At 30.7% G+C, this 18,863-nt stretch overlaps 1 protein-coding gene across 12 annotated transcripts in view; it reads left to right on the top strand.

The window, feature by feature from the left end:
* Positions 1-218: 218 nt before the first annotated feature.
* LOC149148932 (uncharacterized) overlaps positions 219-18,863 on the top strand; it is a 156,528-nt gene continuing 137,883 nt past the window's right edge. For 3 of the 12 annotated variants that reach the window (XR_016262959.1, XR_016262958.1, XR_016262952.1), the window contains exons 1-6: positions 222-592; positions 708-1,127; positions 1,220-1,461; positions 9,509-9,617; positions 13,835-13,927; positions 14,185-15,209. Coding sequence is in view for 1 of the 12 variants with exons in the window: in XM_089440976.1 (XP_089297102.1) it covers positions 1,063-1,127; positions 1,220-1,461 (307 nt within the window). In the remaining 11 variants the exon portion in view is untranslated. Of the gene's footprint in view, positions 593-707; positions 1,128-1,219; positions 1,462-9,431; positions 9,618-13,834; positions 13,928-14,156; positions 15,210-18,863 lie in introns of all 12 variants that reach the window. The other 9 variants (XR_016262956.1, XR_016262955.1, XR_016262954.1 and 6 more) reach the window with 9 other exon arrangements.

The following is an 18,863-nucleotide window of genomic DNA, read 5'->3' as shown; positions in this document are numbered from 1 at the left end:
ATTTAAATAGAACAACCAGATTTAAAGTTTGTTAAGTGTGAATCATGACCGCAATGTTTTCTCTAACCGACTCAAACAAAAGGTGTCACCTAATTTGATGTGGAAAAAAGTGGCTCAATTAAAAGAAGCTTTAAATTAATTTAAACCTGACCAGGTGTAGTGACCGTTGGAGATGGAGCGTATTTAATGCCCTTTCCTGGACCAAACACCGCAGTGGTTTGTTTCATTGCAAAGTCTATTGTATTGCCTTGGCTTTTGTTTGATGTGGTTTCTTTGCAGGCTGCGGCGGCTTTTATATTGGCTTGCCTTTTGTTTGACGTTTGGTGGTTCAGTAGCATGGCCATGCTCTTGTGTTTTTCTTGATGGGGTTTTGGTTGTATGAAATGTTTTGGTTTTTTCCTTCCATTTCTTTCTTCTTGTCTGTGAATTGCTCGGCCAACCAATTTTTTTTGGCTGCCAAATGTTAAGAAATAAATAGGGATGAAAACATGATATTCATCACTCTAAGCCGGCGACAGAGCAGCTGATTTGATCTTTATTCAGGGCGTAGTCTACTCATGTAGCGTTCCGAGAAGCTGTTTCTCTCTTCAAGGTAAGATAAAGACTACATTCAAATTTCAACGTGTTATTCCTGAATCCTTGGTATACCTTTTTGAGTTTGAAGTAGGTAGGGCAATCTTCTCTTATTTACGATGGTCGTGTTGCAGGTACATAAAACCTGTCGGCAGGTAGTACATAAAGCAGTATTTCTCTCTTTATCCATTGTGACAGGTGTTCTTTAAATCTCTATCCACACTGACAGGTGTTCTTGAAATCTCGGTTTGCAGTTAATTATTTTTAGTTGAGTTGTACATTGTATAGAAATTCATTATAGGTTTACATAAGGTCGAATATAAATTAATATATGACATTTAAATTGAGGGGCCCGATATCGCGTGCTGGTACGGACAATCATTTGGGATTTTTTAATCCGTGAGAAGAGGTAAAATATCAGCGGCTATTCTCTTTGTCGCATCGTGAAAAGTGTTTTGTGCAGTTAGAGACACTTCAGATGGCGGAAGAATGGAGAATGACCAATACCTAAATTTCATTTGCCGATGGATTGCATCCCACCCATTTCAGTTCAGGTATGATGCTTCGTGGAATTTATTACCTATGCTCAAATTCTATCACTTCTTTGCATTCTTTTAATCAAAGCGGCTTCTGCCCAAAATAATAGGTGGGAAAGATCCCTTTCAGAACGACATTCACAGTCGATTCGAGGAATTATAGCAGTAGATCTTGGGCAAAGAGGGGACATGGCAGCAGGGCAGTGGTATCAGCCGTTACAGGCGAAGAGAGCAGAGGCAGAAGAGGGAAGGAGTGTTGCCCATGGTGAGCGTTCAGGAGTTCATTGCCGAGAAGTTATTCATTGCTTCTCCCCCAACTTTTCTTCATTCATTGGATTCAAGAGTGAAGCAGGTGAGTTTCTGTTTTTACCATTTGTTGATGAAATTTCGTGTCGGCACAGAATCGAGCAACAATATTGTAAACTTAGGAAGCTCCCAACTAAATGTTCGGTAGCTGTCTGTTTATGCTCCAGTTTTTCGTCTCTGTAAGATTCACTTAACATTTTCATCTTCAATTGACCGTTTGTCAGAAAGTTTTGGGAATTTTTGGTATATTGGAGGCCTTTGTCAAAATAGAGATAAACCCCGCTCTGATATTCTATTATGTTATGTCTGATTTTTACAGTTAAAGATAACCTGGGAGAGGCAACTAGTATACGTATTTAGTGATTTACATGCTTTTTCTGAAGGGTTAATTTTACCTGCAGTATACGTATTTAGTATTTAGTGTATTTACATGCTTATTCTGAATTGTTAATTTTAGCTGCAGTATACGTATTTAGTATTTAGTCTATTTACATGCTTATTCTGAAGTGTTAATTTTACCCTCCCTTCTCATAGACATTCACCTAGCCTTCTTGCGTTGGTTAGGTAGCTACAATCTTTAGCTATTGGAAACCATGAAATTGGAGTAAGGTTAGGGTTAAATCAGAGATTATAAACACCATTAAGATTAAAATTAAAGTAGGGTTAGATTTAAATTAGAGTATGTAAACTAAAAATTATATTATTTTTAATTCACTGAAATGATTAATTAATTTAAATGTATTTTTTTAATATATTAAAATAAATTTAAGTTAATATATTTTATATATGTTTTATTTTATTAATTTTATATTAAATATATTGTATAAACGAAAACTGTTCCACTTATTAATATTGCGTTTTTAATGCGTATATGTAATCATAATGGTCTAATAATAATTTATTTATTAATTACTGATTTTAAAATTTTAATTAAAATTAATTTTTAGTATATTAAAATTCAAATAATTGTTAGTTTATTGAAAATTAATATAATTATTTAATTTAAAATATTATAAATTAATAAATATAATATAACTTAATTATAAATATAAGTATAATATATTCACTATTATCTTTTATTTTAATATGATTATTTATAATATGTATTTAGAATTACATTTTATATTAAATATTTTCTCTTATAATATTATAAAGTAAATTTATAAAATTGTCTATATTTTTTTTCTTTATATTTAAATTTATATCTTTTTAATGTTTTAATCATTAAATTAGATTTCTTACCTAATTAAAAAAACTCAAATCAAATATTACCTTATTCACCTATTTTTCAAATCAAATATTACCTTATTCACCTATTTTACATCACTGCATTTTATCCATCCGTTAACTCACTTCTAATATAAATAATTATTTAATAAACATACATTTTATTTATATTTTTATTATAACTATTAATAATTAGGAATACTTATATTTTATAAAAAATTTAATATTAATCCTATTCACATAATTTTAATTTTCAACTTCCAATGGTGCGATCTCGGCCTGTGCGGGTCCATCTCATAGACTTCTCCATTTCTGGGTACGATTATATAAGGTCACCTTTCCTCCTGTACGGAGGCCAGATCGCGCATGCTACCGAAGATCGCGCTGACCTGATTGAGAAGTAGGAGGCTCTTGCAAGATAGAGGGCTATCAATTTGGTGAACTTGGTGAACTCAACCATTATTTTTTGGTTATATATCCCTGGCCGGGGATGCAAGAACTCATGAAATCTGAAATGGTCTTCTTTCTCTCTTTTTGGGGATCTCATAAGGTTTTGATTTGGTTTTGCCTTCACACTTAATTTTATATAAGTATTTTTGTTTTACATATTAAATTAATTTTTAAATATATATTTAATAAATTTAAAATTAAAATAATTATTTATTTATATCATTTTAAAATAAATATATTATTAATAATTAAATTCTCAATTAACAAATAAATTTCGATAAATATAAATAAATATTATTAATAATATTTATATTTATATTAAATATATAATTTTTAATAATAAATATTAAAATAAAATTAATTAATAATTATTATCCACCAAATATGTAATTAACAATAAAAGATGAATACAACTTTAATCACCCATTCATTTAAAAAATGTATTAGATTCTAAAATGTGTATTCAGAGAACCTAATCACCATACTATATTTATTGTATCACTAGATTTGTATATTTAGCGCCTATTTAGCGCCTGAAAGTGAGGGTCGTTGCGGGCCCTTGTAAATTTGTTTACAATGACAACTATAAAAGACAACATCTCCAACGATTATACAAGTATGTAATTTTGTATTTTTTTTTCAGGATAATTGTTATACAAGTATGTAATTTTGTATTGGTTTTGTTTTGTTATTTTTTTTTACTTAATTTTTTTTATTGTGTTTGTATCTATAGCTTAGTTTTGTGTTTGTATCTACCACTTAATTTTGTGTATAATGTTAAAGGTGAAAGACATTATGATTAGTTATATAAGATATTTATATTGAATTCTTGATTTAAGGAAAGATAATTTTTTATAATTGATGGATTTTTTAACTATGTTTCTATTTAATACCATGGTTTTATAATTTCTTGTTTCATCTTCCATTAGGAGCATGTTTCTTTAAGATGACTTATATAATAATACAATCTGTTATCATTATCGCATTTTGGATGGTGTTTTGAGTAGTATTTGAATGCAATCTCTTCTCCACCTTAGAAACTGGCTTTTGGGGAAGCAAAATTGGATGTGTTCATTTTCACTGGTATCTTTCATATTCATTTGATTCTTTTCAATTTATAGGTTTATTAAAAAAAATTCTTTAATTTCAAAATCTATGTAATTTGAGAAGGAAAAATGAACACCCAATCAGAGTTTTCCATTGAAATTGAGAGGGTTCTTGTGGTTAATTTGTGATGCAAAGAGGGATGCCTTGCTTATGCTCAAATTTTTAGGGCAAGTAGGGATATATTTTCAATGCTCTAATTTTTGCTTTTAGTAAGATTTACTTCCCATTGTCCTCTTAAATTGGTCATTTATTAGAAAATTTGTTTTTTTCGTTATAGTGAAGACATTTGTCAAAATGAAATTAAAACCCATTATAATATGTGATTATGTGTGATATTTAGACATTGAAGAGGCAATAAATTGTCTAAAATCGATATCACTGTATGTGTATATTAGTTAGCATTTATGGCATTTTCAGTTCTTATAAGCATTCATTGTAGGTACACCCTCTATTTAATAGAAATCCTAAAATTCATTTTTAAATATATGTTAGTTTCATCAAATTGCTAGTGATTAAAATTTTAAAACATTAGAATCTCGATAATGGAAAAACAAATAAAGTTGAGAAACAAAACTAATTTGCCATCTTTAACATGTGCATTACATATATTATGAATCTAGTTATATTATATATAAAGTATTAAGTATTACTTGAAGATAGGTTGGAGTTGACCTATGTAATTATGAATCTGGTCGTATTATATACAAGTATTACTCGAAGATAAGTTGGAGTTGACCTTGGTGTTGGATTGGTTATAAGTTAATCGAATAGGATACTGCAGTCCCCCGGATGTGATCTAAAGGTGGTTTATCGGCTAAATGGGGAGTTTGGTACTCACCAATTTAGGGTAGGATTATGTTCGCGTAATAGCTACTCCAGGCATGATTTTTTCAAGTGAAAAAACAAATAATTAAATCTTCAATGTTTTAATAGTTAAATCAGGATTATGTTAGTGTTTTTCAAGTGAAAAAACAAATAATTAAATCTTCAATGTTTTAATAGTTAAATCAGGATTATGTTCGCGTAATAGCTACTCCAGGCATGATTTTTTCAAGTGAAAAAACAAATAATTAAATCTTCAATGTTTTAATAGTTAAATCTTATGCCAGCAACATGCAGGTGTGTGATTCATATTTCAGCTATTTAGAGATAGCTTTAGAATCTCAAATTAGTGGGGCCCTCCGCCCTCTCAAGCATCGTGAGATCTGTCCGTTTAGGATTCAGATGTGGGGTAAATTTTCCTGTTATGAACATAAAATTTCTGAAGCTTCGGAATGGAATATGAACATGTAATCAGAAATTTGCACGGTTATATTGAGAGGGCTTCTTTGTTTCGTTAGCAATGCAGAGGGGTGTCGAGGAGGGAGCCGAGGAATTTCCCTTTCAAATATTCGAGTGTCTGTCTGTTTATGCTCCAATTCTTCGTCCCAGTAAGGTTCAATTTTCATTTTCATGTTCAATTGGCCGTTGGGGATTTATGGTATATTAAGGGCTTTTTGTCAAAATGGAGATAAACTCCATTGTGATATTCCATTGGAGATGGTTTAGATGTACAATTGGAGATAAACCCCATGGTATATTAAGGGCTTGTGTCTGATTTTTATTTAGTGCATGTATATGTCTATTCGTGAGTGTTAATTTTATCAGCAGTTCTCGGAGGCATTCTTTGAGTTCTGTGGTTTTTGGAAACTATGAAATTGGAGCACCATTAGGTTAAAATAGAGTATGGTTAAAATAGAGTGTAAATAAATTGGAGTAAAGTTAGATTTAAATGAGAGTATGTAAATTAAAAAAAATATATTATCATTATTATTTTTAATTCAGAACCAAATTACTGTTAGATTAATTTAGATGTATATTTTAATATATTAAATTTAAGTTAATATGTTTTATATAATTTTAATATATTAAAATTAAAATTTAAATAAGTTATAATTTATATGGATGTATTAATAAATATAATATAGGATAATTATAAATATAATTAATAAATATTTAATATTATTTTAAATTTAAATTTTAAATAATTACAAATAAAAATAAACTTTTAATATTATCCTTTATTTTAAAATAATTATTAATAATATCTAACTCATTAATATGGAATTTTAAATTTAAATTTAACCATTTAATAAATATTTAAAATTACATTTTATTTGATCATAAGTTATTGAATAAAGCAAATTTATAATGATAATAAATTTTATAAAAATATATATACAGGTCCGCTTTTTTCGGATTTGAATTTATATTTTTTTAAAAATAAATTTAAATTACATTTTATTTTAAATATTTTTTTTATTATAATATTGTAAATGATCATAAGTTATTTAATAAAGCAAATTTATAATGATAGTAAATTTTATGCAAATATATACAAGTCCGCTTTCTTAGCATTTGAATTTATATTCTTTAAAAATAAATTTAAATTTATAATAATAATTAATTTTATGAAAGTGTATATATTCTTATTTTTTTAAATTTAAATTTTCCTGAAAATAAATTTAAATAGTTATTTATTAAATTAGATATTCTTAGTAACTGAAAAAGTCAAAGAATTACTTGAATAGTTTTAAATCACCAATACTTTTTATATATCTTCATTATAAATAATAATAATTACGCATACTTCTATTTTATATAAAAAGTTTCATATAATGTTATTCACATTATTTAATGTGCCACTTCCGACCGTGCGAACGGGTCCTGGCGAGTGCTGCCGCAAGGGTCCCTCAGATCTCTCATGGGCTTCGCCTCCGATTCCTGCATAAGCTCACTTTTCCTGCTGTTCCTATTTCATAGACTATAGAAAAGTAAATGCTAGGTAGATAGCTTTCGCCCTCTCTCCAGGTTGATATCTCGATTCGCCTGCTGTCACTAAGAGGGTAAACGCTATCTGCCTCGCATGTCAGGCAGCATTTACTTTTCTATGGTCTATGAAAGCAGTTGTCTATAACGCGACTTTTTGAAAGCTTTTTTAGCGGGTTTTTCCGGTCGAAATCCGGCAGGAATTTATTGGAATCGCAAGTTTGATAGCTAGTTTCTGCACAATGAAAGCGTCCCAGGGGTTTTCCAGGGTGCTGAATCCAAATATGCAGCAACAAATCAAGATTTAGCCTCAATTTCTTCTTCCGCCGGATTCCGTCACCTGAATCTCCAAAAAGTCACATTATAGACAACTCCGTCTATGAAATAGGAGTTTCCTACTTCGAATGAATAAGTTCTTCCCCAATTTACTTCAGTGGCCATGATATTGAAGATTGCGCCTACCTGATTGAGAACTGGGAGGCTCAATCTGGTGAATTCTACAACTTTTTGTTATATATATCGGGAGTTGTCTTTAGTGCGACTTTTTGGAGATTCACGGAATCCGGCAGAAAAAATTGAGGTTTAATCTTGATTTGTATTATTTAAAATGGTTTTTTAACTGCACATTTGGATTCACCACCCTGAAAAACCTTTGGGACGCTTTGATTGTGCAGAAATTAGCTATCAAACTTGCGATTTCAATAAATTGCTACGAGATTTTGACCGGAAAAACCCATCGGAAAAGCTTCCAAAAAGTCTCTTTAAAGACAACTCCTATATATCGTGGCGCCCTTTGATAAATAAAAAAAATCATTAAATGATGAAATCTGAAACGGCTTTCTTCCTCTCTATCCTTTGTTTTACATGTTAATTTATCTGTTTGCATATTTACTTAATAAATTTAAAATATAAATAATTATATATTTATATAATTTTAAAATAAATATATTATTTATAATTATATACGAATATGTAATTTTGTATTGGTTTTGTTTTGTTTTGTTGTTGTCTTTAAAGGATTTTTTATTGAAAGACATTAAGATTATTATTTGTATTGAATTGTTAGACATTAGAATTAGGTATATGTTATTTATATTGAATTGTTAGTTTAAAAAGGGATAATTCTTTATAATTGAAATATTTCTTAACTATCTTGCTATTAAATAGTGTGGTTATATAAATAGCATGGTTAAATAATTTATTGTTTCATTTTTTGTTAGGAGTATGTTACCTTAAAGATGACTCATAAAACAATATAATTTATTATCTTTATTGCATCTTAGAAAGTGTTTGTGCAATATTTTAACTTAAGCTCTCCACTTAGAATCTGGTGATTGGGAAAGCAACATCAGATGGTGTTTATTTTCACTAGTATCTTTTATTTTTGTTTGATTCATTTCAATTTATATGTCTTCTTTTTTTTTTTTTTCAAACTTTATGTAACTTAAAAGTAAAAATAAACATCTAATTAGAGTTTCTCAATATAATTGAGAGGATTTTTGTGGTTGATTTGTTTTTCAGAGAGGAATTGAGAAGGAAATGCAGGATGCCTTCCCTAGCTAAGGATGTCTTACCTGTGCTCCAATTTTTGCTTTTGAGTCAGATTTACTTCCCATTTTCCTCTTCAATTGGCTGTTTATTATAAAGTTTGTTTATTTGTTTTTTTGGTTGGGTATATTGACTAGGTTTGTCAAAATGAAATTAAGCTAGTTGTGATATGTGTAATTTTCTCTAAGATCTAGATGGATTTGAGTGTTTATTATATGTATGTGTATATTATTTCACATTGATGATATTTTCAGTTCTCATAAGCATTCACCATATTTTTGGTCAAGTGGGTACACCATCTATGTAATGAAAATCATAAAATGTATTTTTAAATATATGTTATTTTCATCAAATTGATTATAATTAAGATTTTAAGACAATAAAATTTTAGTAATAGAAAAACAAACAAAATTAAAGAAGCAAAAATAATTTTTCATACACAAAACATATGATTATGAATCTAGTTATATTATAAATAAGTCTTACTAAAAAGAATAGAATAAATTAACTTTTATAAATCAAAATAAATACATACTATAAAACTAAATAAATAATTTACCAACTATGAGGAAAAAAATACATCTTAATTTCTTTTCAATCTAGCTGAGTCCTTTTCAATTCCTCTGGGTGCTCAATAAAATCTAGTGTTAGTTGGGACCTGAACTAGTTTTAGGAAAAGGAATCTATTGAGCCCAACCAGCAATAAATCTAGTGTTTAGTTAGGACCTGAACTAGTTTTAGGAAAAGGAATCTATTGAGCCCAACAAACTATTTCACATTTATTAGTCTAAAATAGCAACTTTTGCAAACTGACACGATTTCACATTTATTAGTCTAAAATAGCAACTTTTGCAAACTGACACGAGTATCCCGCAGGTGTTTCAAGTCGCTGCTGTATCTCAAGCATTTTGCAGGCATTTATTGAAAATTAATCTGAAATAACACCTTTTCAGATGAATTCAAGCGTGGGCAAGGTGGCTTTGTGATGCTTCTCTTATTTGAGGGAAGCACATTTGCTTCTTTTTCTTGAAGTAGCTGGTGGCCTATTTCAAAATTGTGCAGGTATTACCGTAATTAAAGGGAAAATTTGGCTTTTTTCTTCAAATTTCTTACCAGCATAAATTATAATGAATAGACTCTCTTAAATGTCTGTTATTAAAAGTCCAGGTAACTATATTTTCACTTGAACAGCAAATGAGAAGCCGTTCTAAAAATAGTTAATGAATTTTACCAGAGACATGTCTGTGACTCTAATATCCTTAAACAAACCCAAGATTAAAAGATTCGAGATCGTCACCTCTCAGTCCTTAAATTGAGGTGAAGAAAAACTGAAAAACAAAGAAATAAGAAATGCACGCAAGTATAAAAACGAAAGAGAATTGAAATATATCCAAATGTAAAGTTCTTGTGCGAGTTCTTCTGCGAGAAACTGGAAAAAAATGAGTAACAGAAGGCAGAGGCAGAGCTGACGAATTTATTAAGAAAAAGGAAAATATTTAATTGCTTAGGTCATGATTTGATTCCAAACAACAACAAAAAATTTAGGTGCAGAAAATCACATAAGAAACCGATTAAGAATTATGTAATTTAATTTGCAGAGTTTTTGTATTTATTATGTATTAAGTTGGTTTGAATTATATAGGAATTGAATTTGGATAGGATTGATAACAATATTTTTTTTAATCATCCAAATTAGGTAATAAGTTGGTTTGAATTATATAGGAATTGAATTTGGATAGGGTTGATAACCATATTTTTTTTAATCATCCAAATTAAACTTAATTGGCATTTTTTTAGTTCAATGTTTTAGTTTAAATTTTCATAGTTTGTATGTTATGGTATAAATAATTTTAGATTCAGTTTATTTATTTAGGTCTAAGTAATTTTTTTTTTCTTTTCTGTTATCCTTAACCTATAGAGTATATAATATTGTAGAGATAAGTAAATAGAATATAATTTTATTTGAATCTGATAAAAGTTAATCTTGTCATGGAAGAGCAAGTTAGTTGGAATGGTCTTTGTGGTGGAGTACTACTTATGCTTTTGATTTTTATTTTTTTGTTGAGGTATGTTTTGGTTTTGTTTTTATTAGAGATTTGTTTTGTTCAGTATAATTGTATTGGGCTTTTGATAAAAGTGTAATAGTTAGAATGGAGGATTAGGTTGTTAGAATGAATGCTATGTGGAGGAACATGCATGCTTTTTGTTTTTATTTTTCTTCGAGTGTAAATTTAGATTTTATATTTTTGCAAATATTTATATTCTTGAGTCTGTGTCTATCTTTCTTATACCAAGGTGGTTTTTCTAGGTAGTTTTGGGATGGTTTGCAGTTAAATTATGAAGACCATGAAATGACATTGAAAAAGAAAAAATAAATTGAGCAATTCCCTATTTAGCTATTATGTTTGGAGATTGTGTCAAGGTCTTCCTCCTACTCCTGCATGAAGAGACACATTCTTCCCCGATAAATAAAATAAAAATGTATATACTTTATGAAAATATATATACTCCATTTTCTTTGAATTTAAATTTATATATTTTTAAAAATAAAATAAATTTTTTAATTATTAAATTAAATTTCTTACCTAATTAAAAAAACTCAGATATTATTTTATTCACCTATTTTTAAATCACTACTTTTTATCTATCCATTAACTTCTGATATAACTAATTATTTAGTAAACATAAATTTTATTTATATCTCTATTATAACTAATAATAATTAATAATACTTATATTTTATAAAAAAATTAATACTAATCGTATTCACATTAACACATTATTTTAATTTTCCACCTATGCGGGTCCGTCTCATGACTTCTCCGTTTCCCGGTACAATTACCTAATCTCACTTTTCTTGCTCGACTGAGGCTAGATCGAATGAATAAATTCGTCCCCGAGTTACTCTAGTGGGTATGCTACCGAAGATTGCGCTGACCTGATTGAGAAGTGGCTGGCTCTTGCAAGATAGAGGGCTACCAATTTGGTGATTTCAACAATTTTTATTTGGTTATATATCCCGGCGCCCCTAGATGCAAGAAATCATGAAGTGATGAAATGCCTTCTTCCTCTCTTTTGGAGATCTCAGAAAGCTTTGATTTGTTTTTACCTCAGCATGTGATTAGATATGAGTATCTTTGTTTTACAGGTTAATTTTATTTTCACAGATTTATTTATATTTTCAAATAAAAATATAACTTTTAATAAATATAAAATTATATTTATTAAAATAATTAATAATATTTATATTTTAAATTAAATATTAAATATATAATTATTTAATAATAAATATTAAAATAAAATTAATTAATAATTATTATAAATAATATATCATAAAATAGGAATACAACTCTGGCCGCCAGCTTTACAACTTACAAATGTGGTTGAATGAATTCTCACAATGATAAAAAGGGGTCTACAATGACAATGATAAAAAGGTGGAAGGTCAAGGTCAAAATCCTGCCAACAACATTTCTAGCCATCCATATACACCATCTGCCCCTTCTTTATTATATACAAGTATGTAATTTTGTATTTATTTCTAACCTATAAATTTTTCCATGACATTTATTATATACAAGTATGTAACAAGTAATTTATAAATTTTTCCATGACATTTATTATATACAAGTATGTAACAAGTAATTCAGTAATTTTGTATTGGTTTAGTTTTGTGATTTTTTTTGTTTTTTTGTTTGTTTGTCTAATTTTGTATATAATATCAAAGTTGAAAAAATACTAAAATTAAATATATAAGTTATTTATATTAAATTCTTGATTTTAAAAAAAATAATTTTTTATAATTGAAGGATTTCTTAACTATATTGCTATTTAATACTCTAGCAATATAGCTTCTTGTTCCATCTTCCATGACAAGCATGTTTGTTTATTTAAGACGACTTATATAACAATACAATCTATTATCTTTATTGCATTTTGGATGGTGCTTTGAATAGTATTTTAATGCACTCTCCTCTTCCCCATAGAATTTGGTTATTGAGAAAGCCAAATTGGATGTCCTCATTTTGAGTGATATATTTCATGTTGTTTGATTATTTTCAATTAATGGATTTATTAGATTTTTTCTTAAATTTCAAAATTTAAGTAATAAAGGAAAAATAAACATTGACAGTGTTCCAGTCTTATACTCCAATTTTTTCGGAAACTTAGGATACCTTGCATATGCCCAAGTTTTGGGGCAACTAAGGATACCTTGCCAATGCTCCAATTTTTGCTTTTAGTAAGATTAACTTCCCATTTTCCTCTTCAATTGGCCATTTATTAGAAAGTTTGTTTGTTTGTTTGTTTTTTTTATAGTGAGGAGCAACTGATTGTCTGAGATCGATATCACTTTGCTTGCTGATTCTATGTATGTGTATATTCGTTAACATCATTTATGATATTTTCCGTTCTCATAAGCATTCACTATAGGTACACCATCTATGTAATAGAAATCATAAAATTCATTAAAAGAAATCATAAAATTCATTAATAGAAAAGGAAATAAAGTTGGGAAGCAAAACTAATTTGACATTTATAACATTTGCATTACATATAATTATGAATTTGGTTGTATTATATATAAGTATTACTAGAAGAGAGGAAAATGTGAAAACAGTTTATGTTAAAATTTTAGATTATGTTAAATTAAAATAAAATTAATTTATAATATAAATTAGAGTATTTATATAAATTAAATGATTGGTCACATATAATTATGAATCAAATTATATTATATATATACATTTTACTTGGAAAAAATAGTGTGAACAAGGTTTATGGTAAAATTTTATATTATCTTTAATTTACAGTTAAATTAAAATAAGATTAATTTATAATATAAATTAGAGTAATTATATAAATTAAATGATTGATAAATTTAATAGTCATTAATTTTAAAAACAAATTTTGTAAAAATATTTATAACAATGAATTAAATTATATAATTAAATAAATCTTTTAACTTGAAACAATTTACACCTTAAATTCTTTTTTTAAGAAATTTATATCTTAATTTCTCTTCCATCTCTCTGAGTGATTAATTTGGACTACAGTTAGTTTTACCTTAATTAAACTGGAAAAGAATCTATTAAGCTGAACAAGCCATTTCACATCAATTAGTTTGAAATAGCAACTTTTGCAAAATGACACTAGTCTGGGCGCAGGTGTTTCAAGTAGCCACTGTATCTCAATCATTTCGCGGGTATTGCATCTTAATCATTTCGCAGGCCTTCACTGAAAATTAATCTGAAATAACGCCTTTGTCAAATGACTTCCAGCGTGAGCTAGGTGGCTTTGTGATGATTCATTGAAGGAAGCACATTTTTCCCCTTTTCTTGAAGTAGCTGGTGGCTTATCTCAAAATTTGGCAGGTATTTATTATAGTTTAATGAATCTAAGGGCAAATTTGCCAAAGATCAACAATTAACTGAATTTAGTCGTGATTTACTTAATAGAGTTTTCATGTACTAATTGACACTTTGAAAGGTGGATTAATACAATTATTGAAGAATTTCGCGTTTCTCTTCAAGTTTCCCTGAAGGATAATTTTTAAGAATAAATTATAATGAATGGACTCTTTTAAATGTCTGTTTTGTCCAGATAACTATATTTTCTCTTGAATGATCAGCTTGAGCAGCAAATGAGAAGTCGCTCCCAGAAAATGAGTTTTCAGGGAGACATATCTGCAATATCCTAAAAAGCTATTTTGATCTTCATTTAGCTTTCCGAGAAGCTGTTTTTCTCTTCTGAAGGTAAGATAAAGAGTACGTTCAATGTTTTCTTTCTTGGAATATCTTTTTGAGTTGAAGAAGGGCTTATTTAGAATGGCCAGGTTTTTGAGTTGAAGAAGGGCTTATTTAGAATGGCCAGGTTGCCGATACATAGAACTGTTGGCAGGTACATAAAGCGGTATTTCTCTCTTTATCCATTGTGACAGGTGTTCTTGAAATCTCTGTTCATCTTTGCGTTTGGCTAATTCGAAGTTAATTATTTCTTGTTGAGTTGTCGTTCATTTTTACAGAACACTCCCATTCACTATAGGTGATACGGAAACATAAAATTATATATGACATTTAGATTCCAAAGCCCGATATTGCACTGCCGGTATGGACAATCATTCTAATTTAGGGATTCTTATTTATGCCGGGGTTTAATGTGGTAATTGAAACTTCTGCAGAGGCATGCTGGTGCTGTTAATCCGCGAGAACCTGCAGATCAACGTCTATTCTCTATCGAATCGTGAAAAGTGTTTTGTGCAATGAGAAACACTTCAGATGCCGGAAATTTAGGAGAAATAATTTACCCATGCTCAAATTCTCTCACTTCTTTGCATTCTTTTTATCAAAGCGGCTTCTGCCCAAAATACCCGGTGCGAAAGATCCCTTTCAGAACGACATTCTGAGTCGATTCGAGGAAATGTAGCAGATGATCTTGCGCAAAGAGGGGACATGGCAGCAGGACAGTGGTATCGGCTGTTACAGACGAAGAGAACAGAGGCAGAAGAGGGAAGGAGTGTCGCCCATGGAGAGCGTTGAGGAGTTCAGTGGCGAGAAGTTATTCAGAATGGTGGCAGGGTCAGCTTCTGCCCCTGTTGGGCAATTCATTGCTTCTCTCCCAACTTATCTTCATTCATTGGATCCAAGAGTGAACCAGGTGAGTCTCTGTTTTTTGTTGATGGAATTTCCTGTCTCACACAGAATCAATCAACAGTATTGCAAACATAGGAAATTGTCACGAGGTCATTTGACATCATTAAGTCAATTTAGCTCAATTTAAGTAAATACAGAGTTGAAATATTATTCTTTTATTAATAATAACTAATTTATTAATATCATATTTTATATTTTAATTTAACCATTAATAATAAATATTGAAAATGACATTTTATATTAAATATTTTTTTTTATTTTGTAATGATACTAAATTTTATGAAAGTGTATGCACACTCTTTTTCTTTAAATTTGAATTTGTATTGGTTTAAAAATAAATTTAAATTTATTTAATAAATTAAATTTATAAGGATAATAAATTTTATAAAAAGTATATATACTCTCACTTTGAATTTATACTCTATTTGAAAAAAATAATTATTTATTAAATTAAATTTCCTTTATACTCTATTTGGAAAAAAAAATTTATTTATTAAATTAAATTTCCTTTATAGAAAGGTCAAATATTATTTTATAGATCTCCCCCGCCAGCAAATCGGACAACCCAACACACAAAGCTTCAATATTTTATAAATCTCCATCGCGAACAAATCGGACAACCCAACACACAAAGCTTCAACCAAGAATAAGTAGAAGGAAAACGCGGGCACGAAAGGCCGCCCAGCGGGGAAGGAGCCATAGCCCTTACAGCCAAGCCCAGACAAGCGAAATAAAGACGAGCAAGAACCACCCGTCTATGAGGCTTACAAGGTGAATATTAACAGCGGTGAATCCCAATGCTTCTTGACACGATTGTAAAGGGGCGAACATCAGTCTGGAAGCGATCAAGCAAGGTCCAGGCACGGAGGAAGAGAATACAGAAGCTGCAGGGGAACCAAATAGAACAGAGAATAAGGGATTTTTACCCACACTTATATTTTATATAAAATGTTTAATATAATGCTATTCACATTATTTAATCTGCCACTTCCGACTGTGCAAACCCGGCCCCGGCTAGTGCTTGTCGTGAGGGTCCGTCTCATCGGCTTCCCCTCCGATTCCTGCTACGATTACATAAGGTACTTCGAATGAATAAGTTCTTCCCCAATTTATGCCAATGGCGGTGCTATCGAAGATTGCGCTGACCTGATGCAGATGTGGCAGGCTCATGCACGACAGAGGACTATCGATTTGGTGAATTCAACAACTTTTTGTTATATATCCCGGCGCCCTTGGGTAAAAGAAATCCTGAAATGAAGAAATATATAATATTTAATTTTTATATTAAATTTATAATTATTTAAAATATAAATATAAAATTAATTAATAATTATTATTTACAGATAGCGATCCATTGATATAAAAATTGTTTTAGATTCTAGAATCTCTCTAAACGCGTTTTAAGTGTGTATTTAACACGGTAGAACTTAATTTTTTTAGTGTGTATTTAACACGGCAGAACTTAATTACCATACTGTATCACGCTTTTCCACTTATAGATGTGGTTGAATGAATTCTCATTAATGGCAATTATAAAAGAGGTTGAGGTCAAAACGCTGCTAACAACATGTCCAATAATCCACTTGGTTATTATATACAGGTATGTAATTTTGTATATTTACTTGGAGATTTTTTTAGGGACCATTATTATATACTAGCATGTAATTTTGTATTGGTTGTGCTTTTTAAGGATTTCTTTTTTCTGGTTATATTGATGGTCTAGTTTTGTACATAATGTTGAAAGTGAAAGATATAAAGATTAAGTATGTATGTTCTTTGTATTGAATTGTTAGGCACTAGAATTAGGTATATATATTATTTATATTGAATTGTTGATTTAAGAAGACATAATATTTTATAATTGGAAGATTTCTTAATTATATTGTTATTAAATATCATGGTTATATAGTTTATTGTTCCATTTTCTGTTAGGAGTATGTTACCTTAAGATGACTCTTAAAACAATACAAACTATTTATCTTTTTTGCATCTTAGAAAGTATTTGTGCAATATTTTAACACCAACTCTCTCCTTAGAATTTGGTGATTGGGAAAGCAACATCAGATGGTATGTATCTTTCTTGTTTGCTTAAGCAAGAGACAGTCCTTCTATTCACTTAGGTAAAAAAAATATTTTACACATGTTACAACATATACCTAGAGGCATAAACTCCCTCAAAGGGGAGTGAAAAAACCCAAAGTACCCAAAAAAAACCTCCAAAAATCAGACAGTGACAAGGCCTAGACTGCCCTGGCACCAAGAGAGGGCCAGTGGATCCGAGATCCGCTCCCCAAAACCGACCAAACATCTGTCTTCAAACAATCCGACGGTCAAGAAACAACTTGCGCATGGGCGAAGCCCCCAAAAAACCCTAAAGTTTCCCCATCAACGTTGACCGTTGATCTTCTTTCTCTGATCCAACGGTTGGAGTCCATATCGCGCGACTTAAAAAGCCCATTGAATACCTCGCGATGAAGGCGGTTTACTTTATCGGTCCTCCGCCATGTGTTGATTCCTGAGTGGAATCGCTGGCTTTTCCTTAAAACCGTCTTTGGTTTGGAAGGCGCTCGATGAAGGTGGTAAACCATTAGTGGTTTTATCTTTTCGGCCCCACCAACATGCACACCAAAAGGTAGCCGTTGATCTCCCCTCTCTAGATTTGACGGCCACAAACCAAATCGAACCCCACACCTGCACACGAAAAACCTTAAAGTTGCACGATCAACGCTGACCGTTGATCTTTTCCTTCTGATCCAACGGCTGGAGTCCATATCGCGCGGCCTAAAAAGCCCGTTGAATACCACGCGATGAAGGCGGTTTGCTTTTTCGGTCCTCCGCCACGTGTGGCTTCTTGAGTGGAATTATTGGCTTTTCTTTAAAACCGTCTTTGGTTTGGAAGGCGCTTGATGAAGGTGGTAAACCATTAGTGGTTTTATCGTGTTGACCCTCCCAACATGCACACCAAAATGTGGCCGTTGATTTGCCCTCTCCAGATCTGACGGCCACAGACCAAAACAGACCACACAACTGCTCACGAAATACCCAGCGATGAAGGCGGTAATCACTGTCCAGCCACCTCCACGTGTCGCTCGCTGAATGACATCGCTTGTGTGCCGGGAAAACTTCTCCTGGGTCAGAGGTCGCCTGAAGCAGGTGGTTTTGACCCCATAAATTTCTTCCTTTCACGCCTTTTTCTTCCATGGAATCATTCCTCCTGTGAACGGATATCTTTTGTCTCGATAACCGACTGTGCAACTCCTATGAAAGGCCGTCTGAAGTGAACTTATCCATCGTTTTCATGAAGTAAAATTCTGTCTCTTGAATTTTCCTAATACTGTTGTCTGTCGCTGAGGGCCCGGGATGAACATCCCTCCTTCAACCTGTCATCCGTTACCTCCTCCCACCAGCAGCACAAGTTGATATGCTTGTTTCGTATCCTCTCATTGGCAAGCCAGTCCGCAACTTTGTTTGCTTCCCTGCGGACATGCACCAACCTAAGAGTTCTCAGCATTCTTAGGTGTGCTTGGATTCTTTGGTAGATTTGCAGAAGCCGCCAATGTTATGAGATTTTCTGTGGTGCAGCGCCAACATTTATCCTCTTCACTGAGTTAATGACTAATTCCGAGTCAGCCTCAATGATGACATTGTGAATATTGTA

The sequence above is a fragment of the Pinus tabuliformis genome, chromosome 9 (assembly GCF_031772625.1).
Source record: "Pinus tabuliformis cultivar Carrire ecotype Pingquan chromosome 9, CPIR1, whole genome shotgun sequence".
Lineage (NCBI taxonomy): Eukaryota > Viridiplantae > Streptophyta > Pinopsida > Pinales > Pinaceae > Pinus > Pinus tabuliformis.
Note: the sequence above shows the minus strand (reverse complement) of the source record. Positions and strands in the feature narration are given on the sequence as shown.